Below are 21,839 nucleotides of genomic sequence, written 5' to 3'. Positions count from 1 at the left end.
CCAAAATGGCATATCGGAAAATCATTGTCACAGGTTCACATGCCATGGAGTATTTAGAGTACATTTCTAGGGCTTGGTGTTTTTGCTAAGTTTATTAAGAGAAGCTTGTTTCCTAAGAAATTCTATAAATGAGATTGCTATATTAAAGCATGTTGTGGTTGTATCTATCCATTTAGCCATCTCCATCCTCTCCCAAACCAATCTGACTGAGAGAAAGGTTTGCACCCCAGGAGGTTAAGCAGCCAAAGAAGTGATCACAATGCTACAAAAAAGCAGACTGTTGTGCAAACTCATCCGTATGCAGTTAGAAATAAAACAAATTGACAAGAGAAAGTCTTATTAGCATCTCAGCATGGAGAAAAGTTCTATGAGGGCCCAATGTATATTAAGAGCCAACAAATCAGCAGGTAGCAAGGCTTTATTATTTCTGGCACTCAAAAGGACTACTTGATGGGGGTTGTTTTTATTTTTGTTATTCGGACAAGTAAATCTCTCTTCTGCAGTTCACTATTTTTCTGCAGTATGTGCATTGAATTTATCAGATCATCACAGACAGCTGGACTTTTCAGTAAGGCACATTCACATGACAAGCAGAGTTTCAAAACAGACTGCAGTGTCTTCTGAGAAGGGTAATTATCAGCCTACTTCAGATCAAAAGCATCCTAGTACTTGACCTCATTACAACCAGCTGCTTCAGTCAAGAGCAGAGATGATGCAGGCTAACCTAGTTAGAGTGATACACACCAGGCTGTGTGTCAGCTGACCTGTTCTCCACAAGTGATCTTGTCCTTTGTTCTAGTTATTAAAAACTCCCATAAAGCTAATTCTTAATTACAATTTGTCTGAACTTTTACTTGCTGTGAATGATTAAAATCACCAGTGCTGAGGTGATGACAAAAGACCTAGCTGCCAAAAATTTAGTATGACACTTCAACTTCCAAAAAAATTTCCAAAGAAATGAAGTCTTTCTAAAGAAAGAAACTCTCAGTGAAATCCTCATGAAAATGACCTGTCACTTGGGCACTGAAAGCCTCCCATTTGTATGAACCATACCAGTCACTCACATTCAAGCTAAGGTGTAACTCAAGGGCCTCACAGAGCCCCACCTAACATGGTTCAAACAGGAAAACCCAACTCAGGTTGACAACCAGTGTAAGCAAGAAAACCTACAGATCACCCTGCTTGCCACTGGAGCGAGGTCTCCATAATGATTATAGGAAACTCGCAGAAATAAGAGAAGATCTAAGATAAAAAGGTCCTTTACTATACACTGTAGTGCAATCCAACTGATGTAAATTGCACTTGCAGTTTTATTTAGCCAGCACCATGTTTTTCATAAGACAAGACCAAGATGCAACAGAGGTGACTTTGGACAGAGAGGTTGGTGAAAACTTCCTCCCTCCTTAATTCCATCAGTTACACCTTCAATTCACCAGAGAGTTTTCATTTATTGTCAGAGATTGTTTCAAAGAAAATCTCCCAAACAGGGTCCAGAAGTGATGGAAAAAAGGAAAGCTGTTTAAGTTTCTTAACTTGTTACTGCTATCAGAGAGATAGCAGGCATCATGCAAACAAGACATTACTTAATGGTGTATGCAAGTCTAAAAAACAGACAAGACAATTTTCAGGCTTGCAGAGTGGTATCAAGGAATAACCAAATAGAATCAAAGAATTATTCCTATACTGTCAAGAGTGAATCTGGAATCCTTCACAGCACACCAAGTACATTGTTCTCACACAAACAACAGCAGTATTGCTATTTGTTTTCTCTATCAGAAAACCCTGTACACTATGACACTGTCTGGTCAGCAGATAGGTCTTTTCTTTGCACTGAGTACCCAATCAGTGCATGGTTTGTTTAATTTAGTTACTGCCTCAAGTTTGGACAAAGGCCAGCCAGGCAGGCACTCAAAATGCAGGCCTTCATTCAGAAATGGAGCACTCTTAGCTTGCCTATTTCTCTTTCCACATCCACTGTTTGGTTTATTGGTTTGTCAAGACACTTTCAGTGCTGAGGACTGAGATAAAAAATTTACAGGCTTGAGATAGCTTGGACTATATTCATTAGCAAGAGAGAGAGTAAGAAGCAAATGCTTTCTTCTATCCCTCCATTTTCTCACAGCTAAGAAAGGTGTATGGTATCTTTAGGACTGATAATGAGGGAGTCCTTTGAAGTCAAGTAGTAGACAGACAGTTACAGCACCTCATTTGGTCTGCTGCCCTGTCATTCCAGAACAGGGATTCCTCCTCTGGCACCCAATCTGCTCCCAATTGTTCAGAGATTATCAGGTGAGAAATCCTCTGAGAAGCTTCCATATGGACATGCCTTTTCATATTGTCATTTTTCACCAAACAAAGGGCTTTAGTGGCATGGCAACCAAAGCAGTTCAGCTTTAAAAGGATGAAGACACATTTTTGGAAGCATCTCGCAAGAAGCAAATGCTTTCATCTACTTCAGTAGATGAAAGCGAGCTTTGACCTCTGGCTCTTTAAAGTCTTGATAAAGACGCATTTTTTAGACCTCATGGATTGACAGATTTGATTTAGAATAATGAGAGCCTCATATTTACTGTAGCTGGATTATGCAAGTTCCAAGGCATAAAAACCTAAGGAGATCTGACAGAAGTAGTCACTGCACAGTGGTAAGTGGTTTTGTTTCTAAATTTTAAAAACCAGCTGTTACAAGCAGTAGAACTGATTTCCCCTCTTCCCAGCACCCACCCAAAGTAGTAAATTGCTGACAAAGAAAATAAATTCTGTTTAGAAGTGCCACTGTGCTACTTCTCCATTCATTATCAATGTTACCAGTTGAACTTAAAAGATACTCCAACAACATAAAAGACCCCATCTGGACAAGCCATCAAGGCAGTCCCATAGTTAAGAGAATATCAAAGGAAATGACATCTAGCTTGACACAATCCAGAACAGAAAGTAAAACAGCAAGCACTAGCTTGTGTTACCTGCTTTGTTCCATGATCACCAGAATGGTCTGAAAACCCCACGTTTGGAACACTGTGAAAGATTGCCTTTTCTTCCAGCAGAACAATCTGGGTACATAATTTTTAAGCTCTCCCCATTACCATGCCATTTCTTCCACCTTCTGACAACTCACCCAAGGCACTCAAGAGTCCAGGTCACTGCAGTCTCTATCATATTTATGATTTATTCTATTAATTTCTCCCCAACCCAGAGTAATCAAGATCGCTGTACAGCTGCTCTAAAAATATAAAGGGGCCTTTTAGAAACATTTTCTAAAATACATCAGCCTACACTTATAGAAAATCAATGTTTTTACTCATCTGGATGATTTGTTAAAAAAAAAATTAGTTTTGCGGAGGGCAGATTTCTGTGGAAAAGCAGATTTTTTGTAAACACTAGTAGATGCTTTTAGCTAAAGGAGGAGAAATAGGAAAGTAGGCCCATTGTGGAAGCAATGTTTTTTGAAAATAAAGAAATGGTCAATTACTTCCATAGCAGGTAAAAGAAGCCACAGAATTTTAAACAGTACAGAGATGCATAGGGCATGTATATGTCATTCAAGAATCCTTTTCTGAATTTATGTTAATGTCACACATCATTGGATGAGAATTATCAGATCCTTTTTCTCACACATCAGAACCTAATAAAATTTAATCCTAATCTTACTTGTGTTGACATCACCAATGAATTTTTAAGCACGTCAGGCTTGCATTGTCAATTTCTACAAGTTTGCTTAAAATACGGAGACACAAGATGAAGGTGTCAGAATATAACATTCTTTAATCAGCCTCTATACCTGAAAGTAAAATGAACAAAAATAAAGGACTGGATATGAAGCATTCAGGATAAGCCTCCACAGAAATTATGTCCCCACCAGAATGCCAAAAGCACTTAAATTTGAGACAATGGATCAGTCAGGGACCTTGGGAGATACTTAGCCCAACCTCCTGCTCGAAACAGGGTCATCCATAGGATCATACCAGAATGAGCTGGGCCTCAACCAGTCTGGACTTGAAAGCCTCCAAAGATGGAGACAGCACAGCTGCTATGGGCAACCTGTTCCAACATTTGACTCAAATCTTGTTGTATCACAAAAAATGTCCTCTATTATTAAAATAAGCATAGATATAAAATGATCCAGTGTAAACAGCACATCCATCTGCCAGCATGACCATGAAATTAAGGTTGCTCATAATGAAAAATGGGTTCAAATCCCCTTCCTTGCTGCTTCTCAGATAGTAGCCAAAACCTTCAAGCACAATAGCAAACACAATGACAAATTTTCTTAGTAGCCTTCATTGATGCTTGCAGACAGACGAGGCTAGGCAATGCTCCAAGTTCTCAAGACTCATTTCCAGGGTGTGTGCCAAGCTTGGTCACATCACATCCTGTGATGTTCATAGTATCTGCAAGGAGTCCTACAAATTGCTGCTGAACAGAAATGAAACATCTCAAAATAATACATAAGCAAAGATTTTAAAAGTGATGACAAAAATGAAATTAAAGTACAATCAATAGAATTCAAAGTGTTACATATTTGTAAATTAAAGTTATTGTAGTGGCACAATTATCTCATTTGCTTCTGTTTTTAGCCCCAGTGGCTCAAAACTGTATGCCTTTTATCCAAAGCCTGATTACCTGTTCCACTCTTTCTTTCTACTGGTCCTGAACCAACTTCAAGGCTATAGATTTCAAGTTCTCTAACTTCCCCCAGAAATCAAGAACAACCACCTCTTCATGCCTACAATTGTAGGCTGCAACAACTGTCATATGAAGACAGGCTGAGAGTTGGGGTTGTTCAGCTGGAAAAAGGCTCTAGAGAGCCTGCAGAGCAGCCTTCTAGTACCTGAAAGGGACCTATAAGAAAGCTGGGCAGGGACCTTTTACAAGGCCACATAGCAACAATAGAGAGGGGGAACAGTTTCAAACTGAGAGATTTAGATGAGACATTAGGAAGAAATTCTTGACTGTGAGGATGGTGAGGGAGTGGCACAGGTTGCCCAGGAAAGTTGTGGCTGTCCCCTCCCAGGAAATGTTCAAGGCCAGGCTGTATGGGGCTTTGAGTAGCCTGGTCTAGTGGTTGGTGTCTCTGCCCATAGCAGGAAGGTTGGAACTCAATAATCTTTAAGGTCCCTTCCAATCCAAACCACTGTATGGTTCTATGAATTGCTCCTCTTAGTGGACCTAAGCATACAGGTGGAAAAAAAAAAAGAGCACATCCAAGAGCATCTAGGTATCTAGTATCTCTGCTCATTGAAATGAATCCGAAAAAGAATGCATTCTCTTTATCTCAATATTACTTACCGAAACTGCAGAACTATTTCTCTGAAACATAAAAAACCCCAACCCAAACGAAACCAAACCAAACCAAATCAAAAAACCACAAACAGTTGCAGGCAAACCAAATCATGAGAAGTTACATTAAGAGTTTAAATTAATGAAGTTAGCTTTCTAAGAACCAGAATGGCAAATATTTCCAAACACTACATCCTACCACATTCCTAATCATTACTTTTTCTGAGTGAAAGGAATAATTACAATCAGTTGGCATTACAAGTGACAAAATTTTGAGTAGAAATAACAACTTGAGTCCAACCAAGCAGCATATACTTTCATACATATGAAAAAAAACCATCAACAACCGAGGTTTCTTCAGGTATCTACCCTCTCTAGCCACCTCATCTGTATGGTGTTAAGACTCTCTAACCTAGGCCTTCAACTCTGCAGTCCCAGCAGAATTTCAATAGACTGCAGTTCATAGTAACCCAGCAAAGATAATACGTTTTCCTGCCTCAAGTGCAAAATGAACACTGTCCATTTCTCCTGATTTCTCAGTTACCCTCTAAGCCAGCATACAAGAAGCCTTATCAGCTTTATGTGAGCTCTATCTACAATTCTGTAGTTGGCAGTTTGAGAGCTGAACTGTTGATTCTTCATTTTCATCTCCAAAATCCAATTCAATCTGCAATTATAAAATCAGAAGACAAGCAGTGCTCTAGCTGGGGTGAGAGGTGAAGAGAGAGCAGGACTAAAACTCAGCAACCCACACTTCTGTCTGATTAATATCACTGCACAACAATGCCCTTGCTGCTGTTTCTATGAAAGAAAACTGCAGTCCTTTTCAGGTCAACATCTACAAACACACAGGTCCAGATATTAGCTTAATCTAGTAAAGGGTAAATATACATCATATATATTCATTTATTTCAGTGTTCTAAATAACTTAGTTTCTTCTTGCCACAAAGCAAAAGTCCCAAGAAGATCCGTAAGGGGCAAAACCAATCTTCCAGACACTTGTAAAATGAAGTAAATGTTTTATGCAGACTATAAAGATATAACAGTCAAGTAGAGAGAAATTTTTCATCTGGCATACATAATATGATGACAAGCCTGCAGTTTCTTCACCTAGAAACCCCAGTTATGTAAAAAACATCTTACGTATATAGAGGCTTAATCACTTAGATACAAGGCATTCAAAAGGTATCATTAGGGCATGTTAAGGCTTAGTTAGGCATGATACAGGTCCAAAACCAGCACAAACTCTAGCAGTGCAGCAATGGAAACCAATTTCAGCACCGGTGCATTCAACTTCAAAATTTAAACACAGAGAAGATGGCAGGAAGGATACAACATTAGTCATATCTATTTTTCTCATCACACTAGCTTCCAAGAGGGAATTTCTCTCTCATTGAAAATAACACTTTATTGTCATGGTTTCAACGGCATGAGCACCAGATACACTGCATCAAATGTATTACTCCAACTTCTGCCTCACTTTGCATCACTATGCTCAAGTATTATGACTCTTCCCAAAAAAAAGCTAAGTCTTATCACTTCATTAGTAACCGTCTCATTTCTCCTCACTTGCATTCTTGGCTTTCAAACAGCCTCTCCTTTAAGCAATGTAAGATATACAACTCACAAGTGACAAAGTTGAGTCTGTAGTAAGTTTGTGAAGCTACAGATCCTTTCCAACAACTCTGAAAGAACTGAATCAAGAAAACAAGGCTAGCAGTGGATGACAAAGGCATCATTAAATGGCTTCTACTACAGTCATGCAAAACATAACTCACCAGTCACAGCTCTCCATTTGAGTATTCTGCATGTAAGCAAAATCATCACTCTTATTCATGCTAACTGCAGTTCAGTGTTTCAAGAATATCATTGTCCACTGATTTTGAACAGCAACCTAGATACTGCATGCACACTTTAACCAGGTGTAGAAAACAGTCTTTTGTGTACCAGTGAGCTACTTAAAATTCTGAGAACTGTTGAAAACCTGTATAGCTATATATTCATTTAACAATTTCTTACAGAGCTGAAGAAAAAAAATACGGCCTTGTTGTTTTACAGCCAGATTTCATATATTCTGATAGCTTCTCATCTTAACCCTGCTGCACTGCTGAGATTTATTATTCCCAGTTTTTCCGGCAGCTTGCCACAGAAATCACCATTTACAATTTAAGGCACCTATTCCTGGGTCACAAATTACATTCACACTCTGTAGTCATAATCTCATCATGAACAGCTGCCCAAATCAAATTTGTAGCACTGCTTCAGTGGTATGCTGCATAAGCCCACTCTTTGCCAAAGGGGAATTTTATATTTTACATGGAGATACAAATAAACAGTAATACCACTATGAAATGCACGCTTTAGGTGGATCATTAATTTCTCTCAATTTAAACAACAAAGGCTCCTGAAGAGACTCAAATATCAGATCAGGTCTAGAGTAGCCAGAAATAAGAATCCAACTACTCTTTTTCTTCTCCTTTAAGCAGGAGCACTTCAGTGTGGTTAAGACTACTCAAGAAAACATGCTGTCTGTGAGATCTATGCAAAGGTACAAACTGGTTTGTTTCTGCCTTCTTTGTTTTGGAACCTCTTTATCATCTCTCAAATACAGCTGTTTTTAGAAGCAAATTGCTATTGGCTGAGAAGGAACCCATCATTAATTTGTCTTTGAAGTCTCCATGAATACATTATACAGTCTCACCACAAGTTTACTCTGACTCTCCATTTGGTCCTCTCACACTACTCCATTCCTCTCAGCCTTCAACATTCTGTGTAACTCTTCCAGACATGCCCTTCCACAAGCACTCCCTCTTCAAGATGCGGACTCCTCATTGTCTCACATCCCACTCAGAAGACTTATAAATTCCATCCACTCCTTATTCCATACCATTTGCATCATGTTCCAGTCATTACTCTTATCCCTAAATACAGCTATACACAAATTATTACTATTCCTCTATGCTAAAACCCACTAAGTTAATTTAGTCTATAACTGCAGATGTTCATCTATTGTAGCAGACTCTCAAAGCAAGAAATGATTGTCACAGTTCATGTCCATGGCCCACAAGTTGCAGTTTACAGATGTAAACTTCAAAGAAGTTACTGGATGCCAGTTGATGAACCTAGTTCAGGTTTCATTGCCACGTTATCCTGAAAAACACTCAGAGAACACTGTTAGTATATGCAACAATTCCCATAACAATTAATGTGGGGCTCATATCCACAACCCCCAAAATTACCTGCTCTACTGATTGAACAAAAATTAGGTATTCTCACCCAGTGTTAGATGCCCTTGAAGTACACATTGCACTTCTCCATCTTCCATCATCACCCACCAAGTGTGTCCAGGCCCTTGAGCAAAACTAACCCCACGAATGGGTTTGCCTTTGCCTGAGGCAGGAAAAACCCGAACTGTTTTCCCTGGCAGATTCTTTTCACGCACCACAGGCATTTTGTCCCCATCTACTGTGTGCAGAAGATCTGACTTAGCAGGACCAACTCAACTGATGGAACCCCCAGTCAACTAACCAGGTGGCTTGTGCCAAGTGCTTTTCCCAGTTTTTAAAGGTTCCACCACCTATAAAGTAGTTTTTGATAGTACATTGTACCTTTCAATTTTCCCTGATGGTGGTGCATGATAGGGGATGTGGTATACCCACTCAATACCATATTCTTTGGCCCTTATAAGACTATTTTTGAAATGAGTTCCATTATCTGACTCAATTCTTTCTGGTGTAACATATCTCCACAAGACTCGTTTCTTTAGGCCCAGGATGGTGTTCCACACTGTGGCATGAGGCACAGGATATGTTTCCAGCCATCCTGTACTTGCTTCCACCATTGTAAGCACATAGCTCTTACCCTGGTGGGTTGGAGGGAGTGTGATATAGTCAATTTGCCAGGCCTCCTCATACTTATATTTTGACCACCTCCCTTCATACCACAGAGGTTTCAACCTTTTAGCTTGCTTAATTGTGGCGCGTAAGTCACAATCATGGATAACATGCACATTAGAGTCCAAAGATAAATCCACCCCTCGCTCACGAGCCCATCGGTATGTTCCATCCCTGCCTTGATGACCTGAAGTGTCATGGACCCATCTAGCTACAAACAGTTCACCTTTATGGTCCCAATCTAGATCTACTTGGAACACTTGAGCAGCCTCATCTGCTCGTTGGTTGTTTTGATGTTCCTCAGTAGCTCAATATGAAGGTACATGGGTACCTACATGATGCAATTTTACAGCAAGTTTCTCTAAATTAGCAGCAATGTCTTTCCACAGTTCAGCAGCCCAGATAGGTTCACCTTTACATTGCCAGCTGTTTTGCTTCCATGGTTTTAACCAGCCCCATAAGGCATTTGCTGCCATCCATGAGTCAATATAAAGTCTCAGCCACTTTTCTTGTTCAGCAATGTCCAAAGCCAACTGGATGGCTTTTACCTCTGCAAATTCACTTGATTCACCATCTCCTTCAGCTTTTTTTGCAACTAGTCGTGTAGGACTCCATAGCAGCTTTCCACCTTCAATGGCTTCCTACCAGACAGCAGTATCCACCAGTGAAAAGAGCATATTGTTTCTCATTCTCTGGTAGTTGGTCATATGGTGGGGCTTCTTCAGCCTGTTTTACCACTTTTTCCGGTGGCATTCCAAAGTGTGTGCCTTCTGGCCAGTCTGTAATCACTTCTACAATTCCCAGATGATTGAAACTTTCTATCCTATCTCTCTGTGACAGAGTAAGGCAATCCACTTACTCCAAGTAGCATCAGTAGCATGATAAAGGGGAGATTCTCTACCTGTGTACATAAAACCCAGTACAGGTAATCGTGGCACCAGGAGTCCTTCATATGTGGCCAATACCTCTTTTTCAGTGGCTGTGTAGTTGGCTTCGGAGCCTTTGTAGTTTTGACCCCCAAATCCTAGAGGTCGACCTCGAGTGTCTCATGGAGCTTTCTGCCAGAGGCTCCATGTAGGACCATCACTCCCTGCTCTGGTGTAGAGAATATTTTTAATGTCTGGCTCTGTTCGAATTGGTCCAAGGGCCATTGCCTGCACAATCTCCTGTTTAATACTTTCAAAAGCAGCTTGTTGCCCTAAGCCCCATCCAAAGTCTTTCTTCTTTCAGGTAACCTCAGAGAGAGGTTTCACAATCTGACTGAAACCAGGAACGTACCTCCTCCAAAAGCCAACAGTTCTTAAGAAGGACTGAGTTTCCTTTTCAGTAGTTGGTGGGGCCACAGCTGTTATTTTCTTAATCATGTCCATTGGGATGTGGCAACATCCATCTTACCACTTAATCCCCAGAAACTGTGTCCCTTGACCTTCTTTTAATAGCAAAACCAGCCATTAAAAGAATTCGGATTATCTTCTTAACTTTCTCAAAAACTTCTTTAGTTGTGTCACCCACACAATGATGTTATCAATGTACTGTAGATGTTCCGGGGCTCCACCCTTTTCCAAGGTATTGTGGATCAGTCCATGGCAGATGGTAGGGCTGTGTTTCCATCCCTGGGGCAGTCAATTCCAAGTGTATCGGACACCTCTCCAGGTGAAAGCAAACTGTGGCCTGCATTCTGGTGCTATAGGAATGGTAAAAAAAGCATTAACAATGCCAATAGTAGCATACCACATGGCTGCCTTTGACTCCAGCTCATACTGAAGTTCCAGCATGTTTGCCAAAGCAGCACTTAGTGGTGGTGTAACCTCATTTAGGGCACCAAAGTCCACTGTCAGCCTCCACTCCCCATTAGGCTTTCTCACTGGCCATATAGGACTATTGAAGGGTGAGTGAGTCCTGCTGATCACTCCTTGGCTCTCTAGTTGCCGGACCAGCTTGTGAATGGGGATCACAGCATCTCTGTTGATGCGATATGGTCATTGATGCACTATTGAAGTAGCAATTGGCACCTGCTTGTTTTTAGTTTTCAGCAACCCCACTACAAAGGATTTATCTTTACAAAGGCCAATCAAAGCACGCAGCCATTCTGTATTCTCAGACTTTATAGCAGCTATACCAAAGGACCACCAGTACCCTTTTGGGTCCTTGAACTCACCTCCCTTGAGGCAGTCTATGCCAGGAATGCACAGAGTATCTGGACCAATCACTATAGGGTGTTGATGCCACCTCATTCCAATACTAGATTCTTTTAAATCCCCCCCCCACTCCAGAAACAGTGATGGATTCTGTCCCTTTCTGATTCAATGGCATTAGGGAGCACTGTGCACCAGTATCCACCAAGGCTTTACATTTTTGTGGCTCTAATGTGCCAGGCCATCGAATCCATGCAGTCCAATAAGTTTGTCTGTCTCTCTCCTCCTGGCTGGAGGCAGGGCACCTCTAAGCTTGAGCAAATATAGCATGGGCAGCATGTGCATTACTGGGGCTTACATCCCCATTACTTACACCTGATGTACAGGGATCTTGAGTCACCAACATATTCAAGATTGGGTAACTGCACACTGGAGACTTGAGAAGCCATCCTTTTAGAAGGACCTCCTTTTTTAGTTGCATTACCTATGAGCTTGTGTACTCTTGACTGTAGATAAGCAGTAGGTTTCTTATCCCACTTTTTAATTTCCTCTCCAAACTCACTTAGGATTGACCATAGAATACCTCTTGCTGTATTCTGTTTCTCTCAATTCAGTCTCGTAGGAGACTGACGACTGCAATGCTGCTTCCTTCCCACATTTGCAAAAAAATGGTGTAGGTTCTCAGCTGTTTCCTTTACAGCTGAGACCCATCCCTGACAAGCAGCCATGACAGCATCTTCATATGCTCATGCTGTTTTAATCACATCACCCACAGCTGTTTCCATTTCTCCAGGAACCCATAACCTTACTGATGGTGTATATTTGAATGCTGATGGCGCAGCATGCACAAACCTTTGCTACATAGGCTTAGGGCATGACATGTGATAAGGATCTGCAATCCAATATACATTGGTACCAATATACATTGGTATAGATCACATCTTGTATAGCCAATTCTTTTAGATACCTGATAGCTTTTTTAAGTGTGGCTGCTTTGACTTGTGGGCATCTATTTCCTCTTTATAGGGGTATCTCTCCCTTACAGATGACAAGAATTGTCTCCTTAAGATGCTGGTTCCAGCCTTTTCCCCAAATGCCCCATCAATACCTGCATCTTTGGCCAGGGATCCCAACTGCCTGGCTCCTCTCTGAGTTAATGTTATGGTAGCAGCCCCATCACTCCAGCATCGGAGTAACTAAGTGAGAAAAGATTCATCTGCCAGATGGCCAAAGTCCTTTCTCAAAGTATACAAGTCCCTCATGGAACAGGACTGAACAAACACTTCTGAGCCCTCCTCTGCTTTAGCTGCTTTACAAGGAGAGGTTGTATCCTCTATCTCCTCTATCACCTGGTCATCTTATGCAGACCTTGAAGGACTAGGGCTAAGACCTTCTTTTCTTTGTTTTACTTTTCTCCAAGTCACAAAGTTGACTAGGAGCTGCATGGACTGAGGGGGAGAGGCTGTGGTGTCTGCAGCAGTAGCAGCAGCGGCGGCATAAGCAGAGATTGATTCCTGAATAGTAGCAGCATATGTGGGGGTGAAGGCAGCAGCTGCAGCTCTAGCAGATACACGGGCTATGCTCCCTGCCCTATCAGAGCTGTGCCCTTGTGTTGGGGGGAGGAGCAGCAGCTGATGAGGCAGAAGCAGTGGTGCTCTGCTTACCAGGCAGCTCTTGCTCTCCAAGCAGCAACTCTCCATCTCTGAAGAGGTGTGCTCCCTCACAATTGTGGCTTTTGTCTTACTCCTCAGCACCATCTGAACAATATTAATAGTACCCACCAGGAGGTTCACAAACACAAAGCTATTTTGAACACACTGGAGTGGACTCAGCCCAGAATGAAATGGAGTGGTATAATCTCCCAAATTTAAACTGGAAGTGTAATTAGCAATGAAACACCACTGTACCATGTGCCACACAGTATGTTGGTATTGAAGATTCTATCACGACTAGGGTTCTTAAGCAGCTCTCACCAAGAATGAACCACAGAGCAACATTAATCCCAGGTAAAAACCACACATCAGATACCCAGAATACAAAAGATATGGAATGACTGGTTTAATTTCCAATTTCCTGTAAAATTTCCAAAGAATAAGGTCTGATTCCTACTCATTGAAGACATCTTGGTACCTGGGCTCGACCTAATTAGCTTAAGCCACACTGGGTGCCATGAATCTCTCCTGGTTTAACGTTGGGAAGGCAATTAACCAAATAACAGATGTTCTCTATTAATCCCCCTCCCTGATAAAGAAGGGAGAGAGAATAAGAGAGAGAGACTTATGGATTGGAAACTAAATTACACAACAGTAATGGAACAGTAATGATAAAATTACACAGCATTACACAACAACATGGAACAGTAATGATAAAAAAGGAAAAAAAAATTAAATATGTACAAATATACAGGAAAATGATACCACATTCCTTCCCATTTCTTTCCCCTAGTAACTCTCACATCACCACTGAGGCTGCAGGGCAGCCCTCGGAAAGTCCAGGCTGGACTCCTGGAGTCAGCAGCAGTCGAGAACTGGAGGCAGGAACACAGTCTCAGGCTGGCAGGGATCAGGACCACAGGCAGATGAAGGGATGGAATCCTCCCAGGATACTGAAGCAAACAGGGACAGGTGAAGAAGGGTGAAGGTGAAGAGGAAGAGAGCTTGACTCTCGTGATCCCTGAGATTTATATTGACTATGACATGTACGGGATGGAATACTCTCTTTGGTCAATTATGGTCATTTATGTTGTCTGCTCCTCCCTAAAGGGGGGTTACAGGTGTGACCTCCTTACTTCCTTTCTCTTTCCGGACCATGAGATGTTCCTCAGAACTGTGCAGTGGCCTTGGTTCTGTACACCATTCTCTAGCCATAACTGAAATCTTGCTCTCCCATTTTCTAACTGGAGCTATAGCACTCCCTTTGCATCTGGCATAATTTTTCCAACAGTGAGGAGAAAGAGAAAAAAAAATATAGAAATTTAGGGTAAAGCCAAGGGGGTGCAAATGTTTTTACCTTCATTCTGAAAACAAAATAATACATGTGGGAAACCAAGTATCTTTTAGCTTCTGTAGATAATTATGTCAACTGTGGCTTCAGAGTGTATCTGCAGATAACCAGGCTGTGGCTGAACCCCCACAAGCAGCAAGCATTGGTGCCTCTCAGTCTTTTTGTAAGCAAAAAAATCTTTCTATTCCAAGTCTCTGGGTATTGCTGCATAAGGTATACAAAACATAAAACTTTCACTTAAGTACTTTTTTTAGCACTTGACTTTTATCAAACAAAAGAATGTATCAGATACTGGTTTGCATGAGTTCAGTGAATAACATGCCAAAGGAAAGAGATGGAGTGGTATTAAGTATCTTCAGTCTACTACTATTTTTCCAGACTACTACTAGTCCTGAAGAGTATACAAGTGTCTCTATTAATTTCACTGCACTATGGACAAGAAATGCCATAGACACCAGGGTCGTCATCAAATGTCCTTGGATTAGAACTGGAGTTTATTTTTGTGTTATTAATTTTTTTTTTTTGCTTCGTATTTCTCACTGTCAAGAAGGAGGAAAGAAGCTGAATGCTAACAAGAGCCAAGGAAGTTAATGTCTGGAGTTTTTTTCCCTTGCAGATCGAATATTCTGTGAGTGTATCTATATATGCAGCACTGGCACTTGACAGGAGTCAGCACTAGCAGCTACAGGCTGCAGACATAAATGCCAACCATTAGCAATGATGATCATTCATGTATTTTGTGGAAATTTAATAATTACATTATATCCATGCATCATTTCATCACAGGTGGAATAAGCCTACTTTTCTGGATTATTTCCTGAAGTCACAAATTTTTATAATTTGTAGTTTCACTACATCATTGTACTTTCAAAATACTGTTTTTCAAAAGATAGTGTCTTGAACACTTTCTTGGCATCCCAAACCAGGCAAAGAAGAATTTAAGGTGTTACTGAAAAAGATGTTCTCTCTTCACTCTCACCTAATTGTTTTGACTGAATTATATAGCATTTTCAAGTTCACAGACAGAGACAGGCTTGACAGAAACCAGAAGAAAACTTATTTATTTGTAGTATTCGTAAGAGGGTTCTGGAAAAAGCTAATGAACCACAGTACTAAAATACAGCTATATGGAGAACATAAGAATGGACAGTTATAGAATTAATATTAAGGTTTCAATTCCAATTAAAAGTGCATCAAGATTAGCTTTTCACTAAGCAGACAGAAGTTTTACAACAAAGTTAAGGACTCCAGTACCAAAATTTAGCAAGAAATATGTGATTTTCCTAGCTAATCTTCACAAAGTCCTGGAGACTGCTCCCCAGTTCCCAAATAACAGGATATCCCCAAATAGCAAAGCCCATAGCAAAGAAGCTGAAAAGCTGTCTGTGCAATTTCTGGTAGTATTTGGGCAGAAACAGACACAGCACATCTAGGCAACTTATACACCTTGTTGAGGTCACTCACCTTCGCAACACAATTTGAGTTCCATGTATTCCTCCCTTCTGGCTGCAACTAGAGAGATACGTGATTCTCCCTGGCAAGTATCCCATTACTGAACATGTAACAGGTTTTGCTAGCATGTAAGATCAGGTACCTGTCATTAATCAGAAGTCATTTATTCACTATTCTACTGCTGAAAAATGGGAACATAATTACTAAAAATTCTTCAGACATATTAGCTACAAATTCATCAGTCATACAGCATGCAAAGTTACAAATGATCAAAAAGTACTAGCTTTTTTTACAAAGACCAAGCTGAAGAATCTTTAATTTAAATACATATATAATAAGTAAACATTTTGGAATCAAAACTGGAGGAAGTAGACTGGAACTCCCAGAGACAGTTTTGCTTACTCTCCATCCTTCTAAAGAAGGAATGGTTACTTCTGATCAGTACTGAAGACTGCTACAGACTAAAAGCTTCTGTCTAAGGTATCAGATACATGGTAAAATACATTCAAGAAATCCTTGTATGAATTTGGCATTTTTCAAGTACCCAGCAACTGGTCCTTTTACAGATAGTAAATAGCCCCTTTTTGCCTGCAGTGTTCAATCAAAATCCATCCCTTCTAGTCCACAAAAAAATAAACTGAGACTCCAAGTCTACTGGCTGAACTGGTATTTATGCTAACTTTTCTAAAATTAAAGCATTACAAAAGAGTTATTTTCCATTTAGTGGTATCACATCTTCTACTGATCTGGGTTGCACTACTGGTCACTTATTACATACCTATGAAACTTTAAAAGAATAAGATCAAATAATTAAAATACACACTATCTGGAAAAGCATCACAGGATGCTTTCTCAGGAGAGAAAGACAAAGTAAAAGGCTTTAATATATTTCACTATTTTATGCAGATAATTATTTAACAGGCTGCAGCCAACCAATGAAGAAACAAAATACAAACGTTTCATTCTTTCTCACTCTCTTCTTACACACTTGACATGTACTTTTAGCTTTAGTAGTAGTTAAATTCACTGATACATAGTCTAAGCATAAAATCATTCTTTCACTGTAACACTTGTTGGTATCATTAATGGCAGAACACCTTAGTGCTGTACCACTAATAATATTTTACTGGTTACTGTAGAAATAAATTTGTAATCCAGGGAACTGGAATACAACAGTAAAAAACTCAAAACATCCCCAGGTTGTTTTTCAGGAAATATTACATATAAAAGCTTTAGATGAAATTAGAATTTCTTTTCTTTGCTAGCATGATGATGAGTAAAATTGTTTCTGTAAGTCAATATATATTAAAAGCAAGACTGTTAAATTTTATGTTGATTAATGAAAATAAATGACAAGTAGGTACTAAGAAGGAAGATTGAAACATTAAAAGCAGAGCTTAAATTTCAATAGAAAAGTGTAAGTGTAGATTCTTTTGGGTTGGAATAACTTGATCATTTACTTGATATATCAAGTTATCAATTGATTTTCCTTCTAATGGAAAGAAATAAAAAAAAATTCTTACTGAACAGAAATAGCTTGATCATTACAATCTACTCAAGAGCAACAGAATGCCAGTATCTCAGCCGATTACAGCTGTAATGTAAAAGCTGGTCAACAAAGGTCGGAAGGTGAAACTTCATTTGAGAAAGTCTCCTAGAAGTGTACAAAAACGAATCTTGCATTTTGTTTGCTGCCAAAAAAGAACATTCAGTTCACAAGAGCACATATAAAAAACCAAACATGCAATCTAGTGTTTTCAAAACTTTTACTGCAACATAACATTGATGTGAACAGTAGATACCTAACATTTTTCCCCAAGAGAGAAGATGTAAACAGGATAATAATTTTACCTCTGTGTATGTAGCTTCTGAGATCATTTAAAGAGGGGAAAAGAAGAGGTGGTGTTTTTGAATGATCAAGACGCTTTTAACTGAAATGAATTTTCATTTGGAAAAAAGCAGCTAACTTTGTTTTAATCCAGCATCAAGCAAAATACTGTGCTTCTTGCGTTGCTTTAACACATCTGAAAAAGCAAAATAACTACCCACATTTTGGCATTCATGTTTGCATTTGCTCATGTCTTCTAGATTTCACAAAGCTGCTATCCAGTGTTTCCATGAAATACGAGCTGTAGGATCTAGGTAGCACAAGGCTACTTCCAACGCTAATACTTAAGTAGGAAAAACATGAAGCAGGGCATTACACATTTCTGGAACTAGCACAGTGAAAACCTAGAAGTTAAAACTACAGTTTATACAAGGAACTATCTGCAGGAGCTGACTTTTGGTTGAGTAATATTTTACACTGTATGATTTTCTGCATCTGCTAATTTAAATTGCTGCTTTCTTTGCTTTGTTTCTTTTCTTCCTCTATCCCCATATACCATACACCAAGCATCATGAATATAAGCCCAAATATCCCAGACAATCCAGTGAACAAAGTTAGTGTAATGCACTGGTGTGAGGTGTGAAATAAGTCTTTCAATCTTCATCAAAGTTCTGCTGTAGAAGAAAGTTGGCAGCCAGATTTTCATTCTTCTCACAAGCAAAATATGCCTGTATCACAAGTCCTTCAGGAAATCCCAGTGCCTTTAACTGAAAGAAAAACAACACATTCAGAAAGTACATTTTGTATATTAAGCTGCTTTGTATGTCGAGCACCTTGAAATGCCAGGTAAGCAATTACTGCCTTCTTGAAACAAATATTGCTGCCTAGCTCAATGCAGCCTTTCGTGAACAAATAATCAGGTGTTGCCTGTGTCTTTACTAAAAGAATTCTCACTTTAAAAAGTGCATTGAGTCTAGTGAGACTCAGAAAGCATATGCTCAGAAAGCATTTCACTTCTCTTTCACTGCCAGTGAGTCACTAGAAGAGACTTGGGTCAGCAATGTCAGGAACTATAGGCACACTGTACTGATGCAGGAAAAACACTTGAAACAATACATATTTTAAAACTATTAATTATACAAAGCTCAATTTTTTTACCAAAAGTTGTCTGGAGTAAAAGCTCCCAGCCTGTGGATCACTAGGAGGTGGCCCAACACCTCACTTTACACCACACTTCCAATTGTTCCAACTGGACTATGAATTTTTAAAACACTGACTATGCATTATATCCACAGAGAGTAAAATAGGGATAACATGTTTTTCAGAAGTCAAGGAACTAATTAATGTCTGTGACACAATGACAACAGGAGATAAGCATACTAGAGAAGAGCTTATTATTGTGCCAAGGGAAATTAGTTTAGCCTGCACTTTAAGACATTCAAGAAACCAATCTTCATTTTATCCAAAGGGAAGTACATACAACCATTTGGAGATTTTCTTAAAATGCTCACAACACCTGGAAGGTATTTTACATATGGGGCAGATCAAATCTTTGTGAGAAACGATGTCCTATTAATCCTTATCAACCATTCTTTGTTACTACAAATGGCATGACTGTGTCACCTGTAATACTAGAACAACTAAAATTTGAGGTGTGTCTTTCATGGGAAGAGTAAAAAGCATACAGGCCTCTTTGCTGGAAATGGTTGTAGAAGTAGACTAGAGAGGATGATATGTAAAGGTATACAGTTTTACTAGACTCATTTGATTGTCAATTTCCTTGAAATCTAGTGAAACAACACATTTATTTTCTTTTCTGATGACCCTTACATAACCTTGTGCTTTGCCAGCCAATGTTTTGATGTAAAAAAACACTAGCACTGCATGACCTAAGTTTTTGCAATTTATTCTAAGAAAAATGAGGTACTGCCACCTATGCATATGCACATTTAGTCAGTGTTACGTGCAGTATTTATGAATGCAATGTACCACCTCAAGTGTACTTTTACAGACATGTTTACTTGTATTTTTAGAAAGCTAAAATTATCTCATTCTTATGTATAGAAAAAGAACTGGGCTAAGTAGAAATTTCAACTAATCTACTTAACTATGAGAGCTTTTACTATCCAAGTACTTTGCAAAGAGTGCTTATACAGAAACACATTTGTACCTGGAAATCTAGGACAGCACGATATAGAAACACTACTGCCTGAGACTTTCGCAAGATGAATTACTGCCTGAGAGAAATCCATTCAATCACTTATTACAGAAGGTCTCTGATCACTTAAAAGGCCATGCATTGTCTAAGGCAGGTTCAAGAGATTTTAGACTCATATGCTATAAACCAAGAGGAAATGTGATTTAAAACGAGACTGCAACACCAGGACATATGAAGTATGAAATACCAACAGTGATGAAGAATTATTGAGCATAAGTTATGGTGTGTGTGAAGCATGCACCAGAGTCAACACTCTACAGAAACAGCCAAGCAACATTTCAAAGTAGAAAGGCTCACCCTTTCTATAGCTTCTTTTTCCTGAGGTGTTACTTGAATGTAGTTCATATGATCATTTCCAGATTCTGCTACTCCTCCACTGCTGGCACCATCATCACTGCCACTCAAACCCTGACGGGACTCCAGCACTGGCTCATTCAGCATATGAATAAAATGTTCCTGATGTTGACTTATTTGCTGTGATGCATGGGAGAATAATAATAAAAAAATATATATTGAAATAAGCCATGTTTAAGCCTTCCAACAAGCAGGTAGGAATAGCTATTTTTAATGGATTAAGCAGTCAAAAGGATATGTAGGAAGCGTGTAGACAAAAATTATTAAATCTAACTACAAGAAATGCAATTTCATGTCTATGTTCACATTGCAGTGATCATTCCCTCCTCCTGATGCCCTCTGCATCTCTTATGGACTTGTATTTATTTCTAATGTCATTAAAAGTATGTTGAAAAGCCAACAATAGACTGCTCTAAATGCTGTTAACAGAGCATGCCAGTTAACATGAACATATCCCTTTCTTGGAAAGCTGAACTGACATTAGGAGTGTTATTTTATTGTTTTAAGATTCACCTGTAGTAGCTGAGGGTTTTCTCGTCCAATCTGTTGTAGTAATGCTGGTAACAATGAAGGATTTTGCTGAATAATTTGTCTCATCTGCTGGAACTGAGGCTGATTTCGTAAAAATTCAAGTGGATGTCCTGGAAATTAAGGGGATAACATGTTTTTTTAAGAAATTACCAAGAATCTTTATGAAACATATACCTACAATGTAAGTATAGACAGAAACAGGGCACAGGACCAGACAACAAATCACAGAAGAACTTGCTTCCTCATACTAACTTAATCTAGAATGCATTTTCTTCTTACTCAGCCTTATTACAAGAGTCACAAGTCTTCAGTCCTTGATCTGCAGCACTTTTTTCTCTTTCGTGTCTTATCTTCAAGTAGCCTTATTCAGAAACACCTACTCAGCCTACTGTTGTCTCCATGTCTACAACAGTTCTCAACCTCCTTCAATAGATCACCTTCATCCTCAAGTGAGTCTTGCCTTCTCATATATCCCATACAGCCCTGAATGCAGCAGTGTCAAAGCACTCTGAAATACCTCATTTCATCAGTTCCCTTTTAACAGATGTCATGTGTACTCTCACTACTACTTGTATGGTGAACACCAGCCTCTATCAAAGCTTACATCTTGAACATCAAGTGATGGCTGAACTGCCACAGCCTAAGACAGATCTTTCCTACTCCCTGATTACTCTTTTCATATATTTATTTCCATTCAAGACAAAGTTGTCTTCAACAGGCACTAACAACTCTGTCCATGTGCTGATCTACTGACTGATGAGCGCCAGGTCATGGATAGGTCTCTCACGTGCTACACCTCATGGCCTTATTGCCAGTTTCTCCCTTGACATACCAACTTTCAGCCAGTAAATGTTAGTATAGTCACAGTCAACAGTGCACAATTAGCCACAGAAGTAGGAAGCCATAACTTAAGTGAGAGAAAACACAACCTATTCCATATCTGTTGTCTTATTTCAAGGTCAGAATACTGATTTAAAGGAATTGTGCTGAATCACAGCATTTTTAGGAACTTCATGCTTTATTCCAGATATATCCATATAAAACAGGCCATTTTTTCCAAGCAAGCACCACACTTTCAGAATAACTGTTACAGCTCTTAGCCAATTCCCTTTAATCTATTCACAATCACCTGAACTTAAAATTTACTGAAG

At 39.5% G+C, this 21,839-nt stretch overlaps 1 protein-coding gene across 2 annotated transcripts in view; it reads right to left on the bottom strand.

The window, feature by feature from the left end:
• Positions 1-16,616: 16,616 nt before the first annotated feature.
• The window catches only part of RAD23B (RAD23 homolog B, nucleotide excision repair protein), a 38,605-nt gene continuing 33,382 nt past the window's right edge, over positions 16,617-21,839 (bottom strand). For both annotated transcript variants that reach the window (XM_030467140.1, XM_030467141.1), the window contains exons 8-10: positions 20,671-20,798; positions 20,101-20,277; positions 16,617-18,352 (exon numbers count right to left, since the gene is read on the bottom strand). In XM_030467140.1, coding sequence (XP_030323000.1) covers positions 18,239-18,352; positions 20,101-20,277; positions 20,671-20,798 — 419 coding nt within the window. In that variant the 3' untranslated portion in view covers positions 16,617-18,238. The remainder of the gene's footprint in view (positions 18,353-20,100; positions 20,278-20,670; positions 20,799-21,839) is intronic.

This window comes from Calypte anna, chromosome Z (genome assembly GCF_003957555.1).
Source record: "Calypte anna isolate BGI_N300 chromosome Z, bCalAnn1_v1.p, whole genome shotgun sequence".
Taxonomy (NCBI): domain Eukaryota; kingdom Metazoa; phylum Chordata; class Aves; order Apodiformes; family Trochilidae; genus Calypte; species Calypte anna.
This window is presented reverse-complemented; position numbering and strand designations above follow the sequence as displayed.